The sequence below is a fragment of the Mesoplodon mirus genome (assembly GCF_964341445.2).
Source record: "Mesoplodon mirus genome assembly, chromosome: 5".
NCBI lineage: Eukaryota > Metazoa > Chordata > Mammalia > Artiodactyla > Ziphiidae > Mesoplodon > Mesoplodon mirus.
Genome location: NC_138980.1, coordinates 100,785,199 through 100,805,129, shown reverse-complemented (window position 1 = coordinate 100,805,129; position 19,931 = coordinate 100,785,199). Strand labels below are relative to the sequence as shown.

Below are 19,931 nucleotides of genomic sequence, written 5' to 3'. Positions count from 1 at the left end.
AGGGCTTTCTCTAGTTGTGGCAAGCGGGGGCCACTCTTCATCGCGGTGCGTGGGCCTCTCACTGTCACGGCCTCTCTTGTTGTGGAGCACAGGCTCCAGACGCACAGGCTCAGTCGTTGTGGCTCACGGGCCTAGTTGCTCCGCGGCATGTGGTATCTTCCCGGACCGGGGCACGAACTCGTGTCCCCTGCATCGGCAGGCGGACTCTCAACCACTGCGCCACCAGGGAAGCCCAGAAAATGTTAATTTACTTGGCTGTCTTCTTTCTAGACCTTAAGCTGCTTAAGAAAAAGGTTCATGTTTACTTTGACTTTATATTGCCAGCACCTAATACTGGGCCTTCTGTAATAGGTTAAAAGTTATTTGTGATTTAGGTCAACAACTCGTGAGCAATATTCATTTTGGTAGATTTTATGTTACGTTAGTAGGGAGCTTGGTTTATAGAGTGCCTATAGAAACTAAGGTTTATTGAGTGTTTAGTATATGCCAAACATTTACTTACTCTTCACAAAGTTACAGGGTACTATGATACCCCCTTTTTTATAGATGAAGATATTTAGAGAAACTAGCATAAGTTGCTTGTTATGTAATGACAGATTTAAATAGGTATATCTGACTGTAAAACACATGCCCTTTCTGCTACTAAATATTCAATGTTAGGGCTGGTTTTAGGTGGATGGGAGGGGTTGAAAACTAAAAAGAAACCAAAGAGGTTTGCCTTTTGATACAAAACAGAAGAACTGAGATCAGCTTATTCACTACCATCAAGTTTTACAATAATTGGAAACTTTCTCTTTTTTTTTTCAGCAAACATCTTTTATATATGAAACAGTGCAAGGGAAATAGGAATAAAAAGCACTGATACATAAAATGAATTATTTCTGCTTTTATTCTTTAATGATAAAGTTTTAAATTTCATAACAATGTAGTTGCCTGGCTAGGTAAACAGCTAGTTTTTTTTTTTAATATAAATTTATTTATTTATTTATTTACTTTTGGCTGTGTTGGGGCTTCGTTGCTGTGTACAAGCTTTCTTTAGTTGTGGTGAGTGGGGGCTACTCTTTGTTGCGGTGCGCGGGCTTCTCATTGTCGTGGCTTCTCGTTGTGGAGCACGGGCTCTAGGCGCGCAGGCTTCAGTAGTTGTGGCACGTGGGCTCAGTAGTTGTGGCTTGTGGGCTCTAGAGCTCAGGCTCAGTAGTTGTAGCGCACGGGCTTAGTTGCTCCGCGGCATGTGGGATCTTCCCAGGCCAGGGCTCGAACCCATGTCCCTTGGATTGGCAGGCAGGTTCTTAACCACTGCGCCACCAGGGAAGCCCAAGGTAAACTAGTTTTAATGTTTCATAGGGAGCCACCAATTAAACTGGAATTAGATCTTTAGGGATAGGACTTTTGGCATTATGCTTTGAAGTTCTAGCTAGCTTATCATCCAGCTCTTGAGAATATTTAATCAAGTAATTTCTTGTATTACCAGGAATCAAATAAAGTATTTGATATGTAGTTTCATCTTGGTAGGTGATTAGTTTTAATATGACCAAGGAACCAAGTACATGTAAACAGCTTTGCTAAGGAATATTCTGAGGTTATATCACTGTTGTATGATAGTTCTTAAACTGATGTTCATGGGCATCTGTTTTTGTGGAAAAGTTTGGATGTCTGTCAGTCACATAAAATTGCTTGCAGAATTTAGTGTACATGTGCATTTTTTCTGAGAAGATCCATAGATTTTAGTAGATTTGCCACAGGTTTTTTTAGCCTTTATCTTTATTTTTTTTAATTGAGGTATAGTTGACATATAATATGTAAGTTACAGGTGTACAATGCAGTGATTCACAATTTTTAAAGGTTATACTCCATTTATGGTTATTATAAAATATTGCAAAAGAGTTTGTGACTCTAAAACTTTGAGCTGCTGTTATAATGAAATCTTGTTTTCATTCTAATCTTGTTTTGTTGATTTATATGTGAGACCAAAATGCAGAATGGTTATGTACCCCAAAAAACCAGTTTGCAAATTGAACTTTTACAAATTGAAGCCTTTTAAAAATTGATTTAATGTGATTTCAGATTGGTGTATAGTTGTTAATGATTTTTAAATCCACATTATATTTTATCCTTTTCCATTCTATTCAGATATTACTGAACTATGTGCAGAGGGATTTAGCTTTTTTTTTTTTGCGGTACGCGGGCCTCTCACTGTTGTGGCCTCTTCCGTTGCGGAGCACAGGCTCCGGACGCGCAGGCTCAGTGGCCATGGCTCATGGGCCCAGCCGCTCCGCGGCATGTAGGATCTTCCCGCACCGGGGCACGAACCAGTGTCCCCTGCATCGGCAGGCGGACACTCAACCACTGCGCCACCAGGGAAGCCCGAGGGATTTAGCTTTTAGTGTAATTTTGTTATAATTTGAATGATTTTCTCCTAATTCGTTAGATATTTTTAGACTTGAGGAATTTAGTGTACTCTTTTTTGTTATTTGTATCAGTTTGTCAAATTGCCAAGATATATATTATTGAAGATGAGAGCCTAAATTTCTTAAATTTATGGAAAAAATCTCTTTTCATTTGAAGGTATACATCAAGTTATTGGTAATGATTTTACAAGTGTCATTTAAAGTTATTTTTACATGAGTGATTTTGAAGTACAGTCTCCAAAATTAATTTTTTAATTGCATTTTAGGTAAAAAGATTGCCATATCAACTCACTGAAGCAATAGCGTCACTGTCTTGTTTTTTAAACTGCATCAACAATGAAGCAATAATATCTGAGAACAAATGAACATTTGCCAACTAACTGTCGTCACAATTTCAAGTGATTGTATAAGCAGAAACAAGCTGCAACAGACCCATGTGTCAGCTCTTACAGAGAGAATGCTTTTTTCAGATGCTGTTTATTTAGAAACAGTTTTAGTATATCACATTTAAGTTATATTTATATCAAATGAAATAAAAATGAGTGAAGCCCCCAGATTCTTTGTTGGACCTGAGGATACAGAAATAAACCCTGGAAATTATCGACACTTCTTCCACCATGCAGATGAAGATGATGAGGAGGAGGATGAATCTGTAAGTTGTTTGTTTGTTTAGTGAAGGGGAATTGATACCATTGTCTTAAATTATTAAGACATTTTTTTTCACATAGAAATTTGTCGGAAATTTTTAAACTGAAAAAGCATACTGTGTGTCATTAGTAACATTACTGACTCTATAGTGCTTCAAGAAAGACAATTGGAGGTCAGATTTCTAAGTTGTTTAATAATGACTAATTTAGTGTCTTTCATTGTTATGCCTAGTATAACACAGGGTTAGGTAGAAAAAGTGACAAGGAGAAAGAGTAATCAGGGCCATAAATCAAAGGGGTTCCTTGTATGTAGAAGTGCTACAACAAATACATCAAGATAAATAATTTTAAAGGTACTAAAGCAGAACTGCTTAACCAGCTTCATTAAGTTTGTCATGTTGTCAACACAAGTAGCGGTTGACCTGAAGATATCCCTTTTATTAACTATTCAGAAGTCTAAACTGCGTGGCTAGGAGAAACTACCTCAAGTACCTACGGGTGTGTGTGTGTATGTATGTGTGTAAACCATACTGGATCTTTAGGAGTAACACATTTATTATGTTTATTTTGCTATGGTTATGTTAGCTCAACATTTTTATTACTCATCATTTTTGTCCCTTTACAATTAGAGATTGCTTTACTTTGAGAACCTATTTAAAATACAAACAAAATATGTGTTTCTTATATTTCCAATTGAAAAGAGAATTTTGTTTTAAAACAAAAACCTGTTAAACTTGATGTAAGTAGTAAAAATGAACCAAAAATAGCTATTAGATGACTCTTCAAATTCTTTTTCACTGTTATTTAACAACACCTTTCACAGTGCAGTTATACATCTGAAATGCAAAATCAGACTGTCACCCATTTAAAATCTATCCCACCCCCCCACCTCACCCCTAGAAAAAAATGATGGTTTTCAAACTTCTCATACCAGCCCAAACTTTTCTTCATCTAAAGTCTTATGTAGAAGTCCAGTAACTAAAACATAAAAGCAGAGCTTCTCTAACTGACTTAGACTAGAAAGTACTTTTGATTCTGCCTCTGCTACGCTTACCCCTTTTCTTTAGAGTTCTTCTGAGCACATGAGAACACCACTGATAAATCAAGTCCAGTCTTCTTCCATATAAGGATTTTTATCTCTCTCCTATGTCTAGAACTGTACTTGTCTCTCTTCTCTTTTACCTTTTATGTTTTAGCAATGTCAGATTTTTATTTCCCACATATTCTATCTTGTACCATGCCTCTTTGCTGTTATCTCTGTGAAATGCCCCTCCTTTTTGGATAATTTGTGAATCATTTTTCATTCTTCAAAACCTCAGATTTCATGTTGTTCAGTCTTCCCCCTCTCCTTACTCTTTTCCCCATGAGAGACTTGAACATTTTTTCCTCAATACCATTTCTGTACCTTGACTATATACTTCTATTCTGTGTATCACTATGTACTGTATGATTACTGTGTTTCCTGTTAGATTCAGAATGTTTGATGACAGGTAGTTTCTGTATATGTAACTCTTCAGTGCTTAGCATAGTTCTTGGAATATTGGTACTAATTAAATTGAGTTCACATTTTGAGGAGCTTGATTTGGTTCATTTGACCTGTAGATTGATAAAATGATTTGTTCCAGATCGTTCTGTTAAGGTATCAAAGACGTTAGGTTGAGTACTCTTGTTGTCTAGGGAAATCTACTTAAGGAACATCATAATGAGCTATGCTGAGGCTTTTGATCAGGAGAGAATTGAATAAGGGAACATAAAAGTAGATGATCAGAGGGTGAAAGACAGCAGATCCCAGGGAGGTTAGGATTTACAATCTTTGATGGTAACATCAAATCCAATACCAATTTGAACTCTAAATTTCATATGAGTGAGAGGAATAATGCTAAGCATAAAGAAGAAGAAGAATTCAGATGTTGCCGTTTTATTTTTAGATTTATAATAAGAGAAAGTCTAGTAAAACACTTTTGGGCCCAGATTATAATGTCGTATGAAATAAATAAATATAGAAGAGAGAAGAACTGAAATGGAAAACTGGACACAGCTTTATATTTGATAAAACTCTCAAAGTACCTGAAAGCAAAGACCTCAGAATGAATCTTGAGTAATTTTATAAACCCATGAGCTACTCATAAGTTGTTTCTATATTCTGAGTTTTAAATTTCAGGCTGAATCATGGCCTTTGAGCTGTAGCAAGGGTGCCAGAGATGAGCAACACCGTAAACTAGGAATGTTGAGTACGAAGATTGGGGTGTCAAAGAGCATAGACACCTCTGTTTAGCAGTGTGGCTTTCTCCAAAATTTCCTTCTAAGTTGTCATTGGTGACCAACTCACATTTAAATTCAATCTACAAAAATATTTTAACACTGCATAGCTTTGTAGTGAAAATACCTTATTTTAGGCAAGAGAATTCTTTATCTCACTCCTATTGGCCCTTTAGGCCTTATTTGCTCCTTTAGCAATTTAACAATTTGCTAAATTGTTATTTAGCAAATAAACACTAGAGACAGTTAAGGAAGTATTTAAGTTTGAAATCTGAATGAAAGTAGTAACAGTGTTCTGAAACATTAAAAAAATTTTTCCAGACCTTTGTAGAAAACTATTATTATTAAGTATTATAACAATATAATCTTGAAAAATGCCTGTTTGGGTAATGTGTCACTTTTATTGATTCATCACATGCTTTATGTACTTCTGACAGAGATTTAAGATAGCTGTACTTTGGAGTTGTTATCAAGTCAACCTGATTTTTTGTTTTCTTTCTGTTTTAGCCACCGGAAAGGCAGATTATGGTTGGAATATGTTCCATGGCAAAGAAATCCAAATCCAAACCAATGAAGGAAATTCTTGAACGGGTCTCCTTATTTAAATATATCACAGTAGTAGTATTTGAAGAAGATGTTATTTTGAATGAACCAGTAGAAAACTGGCCTTTGTGTGATTGTCTTATTTCTTTTCATTCTAAAGGTAGTAAAACAGAGAGGGAAACCTCTTTATCCTTTCTAACTATAAAACTAATAGATAAAATAGAAAAATAAAATTAAACTCACCTAGTCTCACAGATAAGTGATATTAACATTTTGATATATTTCTTTCCAATCTTTTTTTCTGTGTGTATTTTTAAAAAACACATTTAGTGTTATAGTGTATATGTAATTTTATATTTAATTTTTAACCTAATTACATCAAGAGGTTTTCCCCTTCTATATCATTTGTCAAAAACCTGATTTTTAATGGTGTCATAGTCTATATCATACTTAACCAATATCCTAAAAGTTAGATGGTTTCCAATTTTTACTATTAAAAATAAGGTTGTGATGAACTTTTTGAATGTATGTCTTTGTTTACAACTGTAAGTTGCTTAGGACAAATTCTTGATTTTTTAAATATTATAAGCCCATATGTTTTGCCATACAGAAGATGGTCTATCATTCCTCAATACATATTCATGCTTTATTTCTTAAGAACTTAATATTTGAATTTTATATTTGTCTTGCTATCTTTTATAGATCAAACTGAAATATCAATTAAGCTTAAGTATTTCTTCAAAGTAAAGTCCACTAATCAAAAGTTACTAAGTGTATGTCTGAAAATTTATAACCTAAGAATCTGTGAATTAAGTTAATTTTCATTAAGAGCTCTAATTTAAAAGATATGCACTCAGTTATAAATGCATTCATATTAAATCGTTTTGTTACCAAACTAATGTAGCCTCCAGGTGTGTTAAAGTCTCACTTTAGTTAGGTGTTCAGCAAGAAGGGGATGGAGCAGGTTAAGACTTTTTGTGCTCCATACACTATATTGATTTTCGTTATTTCATAGAGAAGTCAAGTCCCTGGTCTTCTTTTCAGACTGAAGTCATTCATTTTAGAGAATCTTAAAATTTGCTTATCCTTGATGGTAAGATGTTCTTCCCTTACTATCACATGGTTCTTCCTATTTATTAAGTTAAAGCTAGTTATTTGCTTGTAAAAACTAGATACTACCTAAGGTCATATCCCACACGCTGCCTCTTTAACAGCAACAAAAACAGGGTAATGACTATATAGGCGTTTCTTATTTCCTGAATTGTGTTAGAAAGCTCCAAACCATAGACGCTGAGACATCTTTACAGTAAGTGATGAATTCTTAGAGTCTATAAAACTAGATGGGTTTGTGATTTGTGGCCCATTGATTCTTGGTATAGAGTACTTATAATTAAATGTTAAAAGCTAAGAGGAATTTAGGAATAAATCTTTTTTTTAACTGACCATAGCTCTTTGTTTTGTTTTTGTTTTTTTAACTTCAGTAGGCTTTAACACTTCCTTCCTCTACTAACTATTCTGATAATGAAACAAAATACAGTGTCTTCACAGATACACTGTAGCATACTATAGTTAAATGCTAAAGCTATGTATGCCTGATGATTGTTACCCTTTTGCTTATTTATTAAAATATTGTTATTTAGGGAATAATAATAGTTAACATTTATTGAGCACTTACTATGCCAGGTATTGTAATAAGTGTTTTATATACACTATTATATTTAATTTCCCAAAAACCCTTTTAGTTAATATACCCCTTTACAACTGGGAATCAGAGACTTGGAGATATTAAATAAATTTGCTCACGGTCACATAGCTAATGAAAGATGGAGTTAGGATTTGAACCTTGGTTTATGCTTTTAACATCTATGGTATACTGCCATTCTTAATCATATACTATACATTGATGGATAAAATTGGAGTCTTTTAGTGTTAATACAGAGAGTGAAGTATAATCATTAAAATTATTTAGATCTCTTACTATATCTGCCATTTGATTTGTTTTCATTGTAATTAGTAATTTTACCAAAGTCTAGAAATTTTAAGGACTTAATTTCTACTGTGTTAACATTGACCTAGTTAACAGCAAGCATGATTCTGCTCATATATTTTATATTTTGAGCATATCTGTTGAATGTAAATTAATCTTTCTTTTGCTGTTTTTGAAGATGCTTAAGTTCTTTGAATTATCAGCTAATTTATATGTATATGCATCAAAATATCATTAGTGAGAAGAAGAGGAGTTATATAAATTTTAAAAAAATCTCCAGGTGATTGTGATACACTTATTTATATATAGATTTCTATCTGTGTATGAGGTAGTCTTACCTTCTGTCATGTGACTTTGAATAATCAGGCATCAACTAACATGTCAGTGCTCTAAATTGGGTTATATAACCACTGGCTTGCTGTGCCTTATCTATCAAATTCACTAAGAAAAAATAAGATTTATTTACTAGTACAAGATAAATCAAGTTTTGTGTATTATTCTGTCTTATAGAGAAAGCAGTTACATGCATAATGAAATTAGTCTTTTATAGGAAGTGGCATAAATTCAAGTTGATTAAGTTATAGATGTCAACTTATCTTGAGATTCTACAGAATATGTTAATAATATGTGTTCTTAGGATTTCCACTGGACAAAGCAGTTGCCTATGCAAAACTCAGGAATCCATTTGTAATCAATGACTTGAATATGCAGTATCTCATACAAGATAGGTGAGTGGTTAAATTGGCTAAATTAAGGAAGGAAAATTAACATTTATTTAGTATCTACTTAAGCTGACATGGTACAGGTGTTTTTATAAATATATAGATTTGTGGTATCCTTGAAATAATACTTAGAAATAGGTATTTATACCCAATTTTACAGGTGACAAAACTTGAGAATCAGGAAGATCATTTAGTTTGCCAAGAGTCACAAGTAGTTTCTCAGGTAGTGGGACAAGGACTTAAACCAGGTCTGTTTAATTTCCAGACCCTACTAAACCATTGAAAATTATGAACAGTTTTTCCGTCATGTGACTGATGATGAAGCTACGGCTTTACCCATTATAACTAGGTTTTTAATGGTAAAGTGGAACCATTTTGAGAAATATTTTACTGTATATCTTAGCAATTCATTTAACAGGTCAAAAGCATAGATATTTAAAAGAAATTGTAAAATACAAATGCATTTATATATTTCATTTAATTGGTGTTTCATTCTACTGGCTACCCTTATAATTTCACCGGCATTCTATTCTGTCTTAGCATTACAATATGAGGTTATACATATGAAAATGCTGTAAGAAGTGTAAGGCCCTATAGTTTTTTGTTTTTCTATTTTTGTTTTTCCTTTTCCAGATAGTAATGTTATTAATATCTCAATTTTTATAACATTTTACCTAGGTTTACATGTTTATATATTATAAATATATATATGTGTATATATATATAAATGCATATTCATTTTAAGAAATTTAGAAAATAAAATCATGAAGAAAGGCATTGGGTCTTCTCTGGTGGCGCAGTGGTTGAGAGTCCGCCTGCCGATGCAGGGGACACGGGTTCGTGCCCTGGTCCGGGAAGATCCCACATGCTGCGGAGTGGCTGGGCCCGTGAGCCATGGCCGCTGAGCCTGCGTGTCCGGAGCCTGTGCTCCGCAATGGGAGAGGCCACAACAGTGAGAGGCCCGCGTACCGCAAAAAAAAAAAAGGCATTTAACCCTGCCACTACGTTTACCATATTTTTTTACTATAGAAAGCAATACATATATGCACTTACATTTTACAAAATTAGGATCACATTTCTATTAAAAGACTGTAAACATTTTCCCACATTGTTAAATATTCTTTGAGTACTGTATAAGGTTTTTAATACTTAGGTAATATTCTGTCATTGTGATGTAACTTTAACCATTTCTTTTTATACATTTACATTCCCAATTTTAAAAATTAGTATTTTAATATGCCACAAAATGTATTGTGCATACACTTTTGTTCTAATATTGCTGAATATTTACTTAGAATACAGTTTTTCAATGTTCTAAATGACATATTTGTTTACTTAAAAAAAGACTTTATATGCATGACTTTTTTTTTTTTTTTTTTTTTTGCGCTACGCGGGCCTCTCACTGTTGTGGCCTCTCCCATTGCGGAGCACAGGCTCCGGACGCGCAGGCTTAGCGGCCATGGCTCACGGGCCCAGCCGCTTCGCGGCATGTGGGATCTTCCTGGACCAGGGCACGAACCCGTGTCCCCTGCATCGGCAGGCGGACTCTCAACCACTGCGCCACCAGGGAAGCCCTGCATGACTTTTTTAGTGATAGAACAGTAATAATGTACTTTATGAACAGTAGAGTAATATACTCATTGTGAAACAGAGCAATAAAACAATAAGGATATTTTCTTTTTTCTTCAGGAGAGAAGTATATAGTATTCTTCAAGCTGAAGGTATTTTACTTCCTCGTTATGCAATTTTGAATCGTGACCCAAATAATCCCAAAGGTAAGAGTAAGAGATTTTAAACAAGCTATCTTTTATCACTTAACATACTTTTGAGCCACTCTCTTCTATAATTAAATGGAAAGAATTTAAATTATGGTATTCTATTCAATTTTTTAAAAAATGATCCAAATAGGCAATTAAATTTCAATTAAAATGTGACACTGTGAACGACAAGGCTAACTAATAATCAGGAGTTGTATATCCTACATTTCTTTGGTCTACATTTGACATATCAGAATCATAAAGAAGAATTTTTAAATTACATGCTTAATAAATTTGTATTGATTGGGGTAAATGAGTGATTCATCTATGACTATTGAATTAAGTATTAGAAACTTCATGTTAGTATGCCACAACTAAACTTCTGATGAGTAGGAATTTTGAAATACTACTATTTATTAATATTTTAAAGTACCCTTTGCTTCATTTTCCTGGTTATCTAAAACATAGCATGTAAGTTACACTTAGTCTAAAAAGGCAAGATAAATGTTTATATGTTTTAATATTCTGATAACTATTTTGGGGAATTTTGATGACTATTGTACATTAGAGGAACTTTTATTAAAAACCAGATATAGTACCATCTGTAACAGGGAACTTTTCTCATTTGTCTAGAGGTACAACTTGCTGATTGGATTGCTTGCTTACTCTGTATATTGGTTAATTTTCTAACTTAAATAATTTCATGTTTTATGGTATCTGTGGTATAATGATTCCATACATTTTTCAGAAGATGATAGCATTATGGAGTTATTTCTCAATCTTTCTTGTGTATCATTTCATATCTAACTTTGAATTCTATGGGGTGACAGGGTAAAATGGCAGGTCCATTAGATTTTTGAAGAATATAGTTCCTAATGTCACAGGTCATATGTTTGCATAAATATTTTTAATTAAAATCAAATCAGTACATTATCCAAGGTTACTTTTCTTTGTAATCTCTATTATAGTAAAAATAAAAAGTCCTCAATAATAATATTATATCTAGGTAATATACAATATATAATTTTTCTTGCTATTGATTTATAGAATGTAATCTGATTGAAGGGGAAGATCATGTGGAAGTAAATGGGGAAGTTTTCCAAAAGCCATTTGTAGAAAAGCCAGTCAGTGCAGAAGACCACAATGTTTACATTTATTATCCAACATCTGCTGGTGGTGGAAGTCAAAGACTTTTTCGAAAGGTAAACCTTTGTTACCCTAGTGAATACTATTCTAAATACATTGTTGTATAAATTTTACTAAAAGTAATCAAGTATTTAGTAAAACTAAGATTAACAATGTATCATTTAGAGATAAATTAATAAAACTGATATCATATCAATATTTTGTTAGAAAAGCAAGGCATCATTTTAGTTATTACTGTTGTTTATGCAAAAGCTTACCTACTGAATACCAAGAAAGTTATTTGATCTTCTTTCTACCTTCCATTTATGTATCTGTCATGTGGGAAATTCAGTAAAGATCAGCATTTTTTTAAGAAAAATGGCCTCCTAAATGGATAGTTCATAGAAAAAGTAATGCCAATGAACTCTTAAATACATGAAAGTATGCTCAAAATTTTACACCCATAATAAAATAAATGTAAATCAAGTCTAAAATATAATGACATTGAATTACTTTTTGAATTAACAAGATCAAAAAGATTGAGGTAGTTGGAAAACAAGTACAAGCCCAAACGTTGTTAGCAACATTTCTACTTAGCAATATAACTTAGCAATATATATCAAGATTAAAAGTGCACGTTCACTCATAAACAATCATGGAAATGCAAAGTAAGAACACAATGAGGTACTTGTTTTATATTCATTAGAGTGGCAAATATTAGGAAGTCTGACAATACCAAATATAGATAATTGTAGATCAGTAGAAACTCTTATACATTGCTGGAGGGACTGGAAATTATTAAAACAGTTTTTAAAAGATTTTGGCATTATTTTGTAAGTTGAATGTGAGCATATTCTATCACCTAGTGATTCCACTTCTAGTATATGTCTTAGAAACACTCCTGCACGCATGTGCCACGGGCATATTTAAAAGAAAGTTCGAAGCAAGGTTGCTCTACTAGCTAAAGCTTAGAAAACAACCTAAATATATATTGATAGGCAAATGAATGAATTATGGGCTATTTATACAGAGGAAAATTCTATAGTATTAAGAAAGTAGTTACATGCAGCAATATGGTTGAATCTTAGAAACACTGTTCTTAGTGTTCATTGTATTTTTACGCTATTCAAGTTACAATTACAGCAGAAAATAATATAGTGTCAGCTATGTAATGTGTTGTTAAATATTTGTAGATTAAAAAAATTTTTGGAAATATCAGTGATGGAAATAGATGGTAAAAAGGGTTATTTTATAAAAATGAGGAGAATAATTTAGTTTTTACATTGATAGACTTCTTTTATTTTCAGATTGGCAGTAGAAGTAGTGTTTATTCCCCAGAAAGCAATGTACGAAAAACAGGCTCATATATATATGAAGAGTTTATGCCCACAGATGGTACTGATGTTAAGGTAGGATTGATTAAAGTATATTTTCATTTTGTATTTTGAGTTTACCAGTGATCTCAGAAAAAGAGATTACCCTTTAGTTAGCTATATCTAACCTCTATTCTAAATCTCTTTCTTTTTAACTAGGGATTCTTAATCTGTTTTGTATTATGAATGCCATTGGCAGTCTGAAGCCTATGGACCCTTTATAGAGGATAATATTCTTAAATGCTTAAAATAAACCACACAGGATTACCACGAGACAAATTTTATTGAATATTTAAAAACCAACCCAAAATATAGTGGGTAAGGGTCTAATAGCCACCACGATGTTTCCAGGCATTGATCAGTGTAAATGATATTTTGAGAACTTTGACAACTATAATGTGATTAAAAAAAAAATAGGTGTGATTTCTGTTGGTGACATATAAGGTCTTAACTGCTTTACCTTCAGCCAGTCTGTGTCTAGAGAGTTCTTTCTTAGGTGTAAACCTGATCATGAACTTCTTTTTAAAAATTCTCTTGTGGATCCTCATTGACCACAGGGTAATAATCAGATTTATAAGGCTGGCATAGATACTTCACAGTCTGCCCTCTGTCCTACAAACCTTATTTCTTACATTATAAACCATACCAAATAACATACTGTTACCTGAATACATCATGCTGTTTTGTTTCTCTGCCCTTTGTCTGTGTTTATTACCTCTGCTTAGAGTGCGTTTCCCTCTCTTGTCTGCTTTTGAATTCATGCTGTCCCTCATCCCCCACCCACTTTTAAATCTTTATTTTGAAAGTTACCTCCTTCTGTAATTTTTTTATTTATTTGTACCTCTACTTTGTTAAACTAAAAAATTTGAGAAGGATCACATCATATGCATTCTAGTATTCCCTCATAATGTTCAGTATAATTATTTTTAATAGAGAACAGAACCTCACTTTACCAATTTTTGCTGTATAATTAATTATTTATAACCTCTTCCAGTGTATTGAAAATTTTCACATGTAAAATAGAAAGATGTGTGAAAAAATAGTCTGGACACAGGTATTTTTTATTTATTATTTTTTATTTGAATTTGTTGTCTGCTGTTTTTATTTATATATTTTTTAAAGTAAAATATGTATTTTAATATTTCTGAAAGGTTTATACAGTAGGTCCAGATTATGCCCATGCTGAAGCTCGAAAATCTCCTGCACTTGATGGCAAGGTGGAACGAGATAGTGAAGGAAAAGAAGTAAGATACCCTGTTATTCTCAATGCACGAGAGAAATTAATTGCTTGGAAAGTCTGCCTTGCATTTAAGGTAAGATGTTATGCAGGCCATATAGACTCTTGTAAAAATTCTAATTTTTTGTTTTTTGAGTAAATGAGATGTTATTTGGGCTTATAACCGGAGAGATAAGCAGAGAAAATAAAGTGGTATATCTGAATGGTTTATGTACTTTTCAAGGGATTCTTGTAGTGCCATTAATATTAAAATATATATAATAAATGAAGACCTTTGTTTCTCTTTATTCTTTCTGTATTATATAGAAGGAAACCTTGTCAATTTATTCAGAAATTACAATTACAGAGGAAAACTTAACTGAAACAGTAGAATTACAGGAGTATTATTTAACATACCCCTATAACCAAAACTGATTACAAGTATCTATTCAGAGTTGATAAATGATTTTTTAAATAAAAAATGTCATCAGTCTTCTAGCCTTTGCAATTGATCCTTTAGCCTATTATTATTTTTTAATTTTTTTTATTTTAGAGGTTTTTTTTTTGTGTTGTTTTTTGTTTTTTGCTGTACGCGGGCCTCTCACTGCTGTGGCCTCGCCCGTTGTGGAGCACAGGCTCCGGACGCACAGGCTCAGCGGCCATGGCTCATGGGCCCAGCCGCTCCATGGCATGTGGGATCCTCCCGGACCGGGGTACGAACCCCTGCATCGGCAGGCGGACTCTCAACCACTGCGCCACCAGGGAAGCCCCCTTTAGCCTATTATATATAGTAAAATATGTTCATGAAGGCTATACTAATACACTTCTTAAAGAAAACTTTTTACTTATGACATTTGACTAGTTCTCTCAATCTGTATTATTAGGCTTTGCCTGTACTGTACAGTAAAGGTTTAAATATAGTTCAACTTGCATCTAATAAAGGATAAACTTTATCTTGTTGAAGCCTTGCCTTGGATATGTAACTTAAAGACTAGTGTATATTACTGGTTATCAAATAATAAATAAGTTCTTTGTGTTTTAATAATTTGAAGTCTCTCATGGAAGGAATCTTAGCCTGAAATATGTTTTAATAGCTTTATATGAATTGTTTTAATTTTGTAATACCAGGATTCCAAAAGCCTTGACTTAAAATCACATTATACTAATATGTGATATATGAATATAAAATGTAGAAGATCAGAAAATTCCTGGAGCCTGAGCAGGAAATTCATACCCTTCAACTGTTTTCTCCCAAATAAAGTAAATTCATTTCAGGTGCTCACAAGTATGTGGTTATCAGGGTTTAAAAGATTCATAGGGATAATGGGACATTTCCTCTGGGATATGTCTTCAAAACTTTCTCCTGTTTAGGTTTTTTTTTTTTTTTTTTGGAATAAAATGATATAATTTCTACTAGCACAGAATTTATCGAAGGCTTTAAAAATTTTTACTTCTGTTTTTTAATAAAATGTTAATTGAAGAACTTCTTGATTTCTTGGCCTCTCTAGTCCCGTAAGCATTATTGTTCTATATCTACTTCATAGGAAGAACTTAAATAATCATATGACATGTATATTTTCAGAGTATTCAAGTTACAGATAAGTAGTTTCTTTGTTTTTACTTGCTATGAAGTAAACTGATAAGCAGTAATATACTTTTAGGCAGTTATAAAATTTGATGTGTTCTAATAAGACTGGAAAACTGTAAGTCATAATTCAAATGGCACTTTAAAGTTTATAATTTATTTTAAACAGCAAACAGTTTGTGGCTTTGATTTGTTACGGGCCAATGGACAGTCCTATGTCTGTGATGTCAATGGCTTCAGTTTTGTGAAAAATTCCATGAAATATTATGATGATTGTGCAAAAATACTTGGGTAAGATTTTCTTCTTTATATTTCTTCCTCTTTACTTTTGTTACAGCTAATGCATACTAGTTATTCAGAAACCAAATAACGGTAAGCATCAAGTGATCAGGGTTTTGTAAACACTGCAGACTAAAAATCAGTGTTCATAAAATGACACGCCCAAAGACCATGCCAAATCCTGAATTACACTTTGGGTTATGAAAGACAAATCAATATATGACCAGTATAGATAAAGGCTTAAAGGTATTTAACTTCATAGATTTAGAAATGCTGTAACAGTGATTTTTAGTGATTATTACAGTGGTTATTCATCAAAATGGCTAATTTATTTGATTATTTTGTTTCTCAAGTTTTTGATATGTAATTATAGTACTTAATGGTACAAAATTAACCAGGGTAAGTAACCAGAATAAAATAGAAATATTTGGAATTTAGAATTCTTTTGAATGATTCTGCTTTCTACACACGTTACTTTAAAATAATCTCATGAGATTATGAAGTGAATATAAAAGAAATTATTGCATATAGAAATGCCATTTTTATATTCTTTGACTTATTTTCTTATATCCTGATTTAGACGACTTGAAAGACAACTATTTTTAAACCATTTCAAACTATATTTGACAAAGCCATAAAAACTTACACATTAAAATGTATTTTAATAATTGGGGTCAGCTGTTATAGTATATTTCAAAGGTTTGTGAACTTACCCTTAAAGTGAAATTTGGGGGAGCTTACTAAATTTTAGCATGAGTAAATGCTAAGTTTAAACAAAACAAAAAATGTCTTATAATTACTTAAACATGTTTTCATTATTAACCTTATTAGCAAAGAGTAATAAGAAATTTGTTAAACATGAGCAATAGTGTTTAAAATAGCTTTGCAGGTGATAAATAAAAACTGAAAGAAATGATCAGTGGCCACACAGAAGAGATAATCTTGGATTTCAGAATCTTTGTAAGTAGATACGCAGTTACAGTGATTTACTTGAATCCTGTGTAATTTATATTTTTAAAATGAGTAAATAAGTACAGCCAAATTCATGACATCCTGTTAGTGTGTTCTATACAACAGTTTAGCACTACTGATCTAATTTTTCTTGATCGGGGTTGATTTTTTAGGTTACATTTTATGTGCTGTATTCACATAATCACTAGATAGTTTGACTTTAACTCCTATAATACTCAGTTATTTGTCATTAAATACCCAGGTTTGTCTTAAAATGAACTAATTTTTCTTTTCTTTTTGTCTTGAAGGAATATTGTAATGCGAGAGCTTGCTCCACAGTTTCATATCCCCTGGTCGATACCCTTAGAAGCTGAAGATATCCCGATTGTACCAACTACATCTGGAACTATGTAAGTTTAAATATTTTCATTTAGAAACTCCTTGCGTTTTCCCCATTGGTTAGTGCTATTACAGTGAAGATTACATTTCTGAATAATTATTAGACACTCTACTGTGTATGTTTTCATATGATTGACTTTGCAGATGGAGAAATAGATTATATGCTTTTACATGGTGCTATTTAGACTAAAGATCTTTTCTGTTGTTACAAATAAAATCCTGAAAAATGCTTAGATAATTATAGAACTATTGAATTAAGCCATAAGAATAAAGGAGGTGCCAACAGATGTGTTCCCTAAAGGTTCGTGTTCAGTGGTCATACAACTTTGGTGCTCTCAGCATGTAAAGGAAAAATATACAGTTATATCTTGAAGTAAATTAATTAGACCAACATTGCCAAAGTGTTTCATAAATTCTAGTGAAAGTTACTGCTTGAAATTCACCTATCACTCAGGTGGGTTTACCAAATGCTTCATATTCACAGCTTAGATCTTTATGTTAGCATATTAAATATTCTTAGGAGTCCTGATTGGGGCAGAGAGGAGGGCAAAAATACTTAATTTTGATTTAAACCAATATTTCCAAACTTATTTAACACAAAACATGTTTTTGGCTAACTTATTCTATAGAGTTGTGTTCTATGTCTCACAGTTTGGCAAATGTTAAATTGTACCCTACCATTCTTGCTAAAACAGTTTTATCTTCCAGTAACTTGAGTTTGAAATATTTTTCTTCTTACATGGGCAAAATAAATATAGCAGCTTTATTTTGTTTGATTTAATGAAATCTCAGTCTGTAGTGATCTATGCTACAGGGCAGATGATTATGGAAGTTAGGAGATTACAGTCCATTTACTTTTTAAAAAAATATTTATTTATTTATTTTAACATCTTTATTGGAGTATAATTGCTTTACAATGGTGTGTTAGTTTCTGCTTTATAACAAAGTCAATCATCTATACATATACATATATCCCCATATCTCTTCCCTCTTGTGTCTCCCTCCCTCCCACCCTCCCTATCCCACCCCTCTAGGTGGTCACAAAGCACCGAGCTGATCTCCCTGTGCTATGCGGCTGCTTCCCACTAGCTATCGATTTTACACTGGGTAGTGTATATATGTCCATGCCACTTTCTCACTTTGTCCCAGCTTACCCTTCCCCCTCCCCGTGTCTTCAAGTCCATTCTTTAGTAGGTCTGTGTTTTTATTCCCATCCTGCCCCTAGGTTCTTCATAACCACTTTTTTTTCTTAGATTCCATGTATATATGTTAGCAGATGGTATTTGTTTTTCTGTATCTGACTTGCTTGACTCTGTATGACAGACTCTAGGTCCATCCACCTCACTACAAATAACTCAATTTCGTTGCCTTTTATGCGGGAGTAACATTCCATTGTATACTTGAGCCACATCTTCTTTATCCATTCATCTGTCGATGGACACATAGGTTGCTTCCATGTCCTGGCTATTGTAAATAGAGCTGCAATGAACATTGTGGTACATGACCCTTTTTGAATTATGGTTTTCTCAGGGTATATGCCCAGTAGTGGGATTCCTGGGTTGTATGGTAGTTATATTTTTTGTTTTTTAAGGAACCTCCATACTGTTCTCTATAGTGGGTGTATCAATTTACATTCCAACCAACAGTGCAAGAGGGTTCACTTTTCTCCACACTGTCTGCAGCATATATTGTTTGTAGATTTTTTGATGATGGCCATTCTGACCCATGTGAGGTGATACCTCATTGTAGTTTTGATTTGCATTTCTCTAATGACTACTGATGTTGAGCATCCATTCATATGTTTGTTGGCAATCTGTATATCTTCTTTGGAGAAATGTCTGTTTAGGTCTTCTGCCCATTTTTGGATTGGGTTGTTTGGTTTTTTGATATTGAGCTGCATGAGCTGCTTACAAATTTTGGAGATTAATCCTTTGTCAGTTGCTTCCTTTGCAAATATTTTCTCCCATTCTGAGGGTTGCCTTTTCATCTTGTTTACGGTTTCCTTTGCTGTGCAAAAGCTTTTCAGTTTCATTAGGTTCCATTTGTTTATTTTTGTTTTTATTTCCATTTCTGTAGAAGGTGGGTCAAAAAGGATCTTGCTGTGATTTATCTCATAGAGTGTCCTGCCTATGTTTTCCTCTAAGAGTTTTATAGTGTCTGGCCTTACATTTAGGTCGTTAATCCATTTTGGGTTTATTTTTGTGTATGGTGTTAGGGAGTGTTCTAATTTCATTCTTCTACATGTAGCTGTCCAGTTTTCCCATCACCACTTATTGAAGAGGTTATCTTTTCTCCTTGTATATTGTTGCCTCCTTTATCAAATATAAGGTGACCATATGTGCATGGGTTTATCTCTGGGCTTTCTGTCCTGTTCCATTGATCTATATTTCTGTTTTTGTGCCAGTACCATACTGTGTTGATTACTGTAGCTTTGTAGTATAGTCTGAAGTCAGGGAGCCTGATTCCGCCAGCTCCATTTTTCTTTCTCAAGATTGCTTTGGCTATTTGGGGTCTTTTGAGTTTCCATACAAATTGTGAAATTTCTGGTTCTAGTTCTGTGAAAAATGCCATTGGTAATTTGATAGGGATTGCATTGAATCTGTAGCTTGCTTTGGGTAGTATAGTCATTTTCACACTGTTGATTCTTCCAATCCAAGAACATGGTATATCTCTCCATCTA

General features: G+C 33.3%; 1 protein-coding gene across 21 annotated transcripts in view; it reads left to right on the top strand.

Moving 5' to 3' along the window:
* The window catches only part of PPIP5K2 (diphosphoinositol pentakisphosphate kinase 2), a 79,975-nt gene that overhangs the window by 5,034 nt on the left and 55,010 nt on the right, over positions 1 to 19,931 (top strand). For all 21 annotated transcript variants that reach the window (XM_082620630.1, XM_082620627.1, XM_082620621.1 and 18 more), the window contains exons 2-10: positions 2,675 to 3,060; positions 5,822 to 6,017; positions 8,482 to 8,572; positions 10,256 to 10,341; positions 11,371 to 11,525; positions 12,756 to 12,857; positions 13,973 to 14,134; positions 15,792 to 15,913; positions 17,161 to 17,262. In XM_082620630.1, the coding sequence (XP_082476756.1) occupies positions 2,947 to 3,060; positions 5,822 to 6,017; positions 8,482 to 8,572; positions 10,256 to 10,341; positions 11,371 to 11,525; positions 12,756 to 12,857; positions 13,973 to 14,134; positions 15,792 to 15,913; positions 17,161 to 17,262 (1,130 nt within the window). In that variant the 5' untranslated portion in view covers positions 2,675 to 2,946. The remainder of the gene's footprint in view (positions 1 to 2,674; positions 3,061 to 5,821; positions 6,018 to 8,481; positions 8,573 to 10,255; positions 10,342 to 11,370; positions 11,526 to 12,755; positions 12,858 to 13,972; positions 14,135 to 15,791; positions 15,914 to 17,160; positions 17,263 to 19,931) is intronic.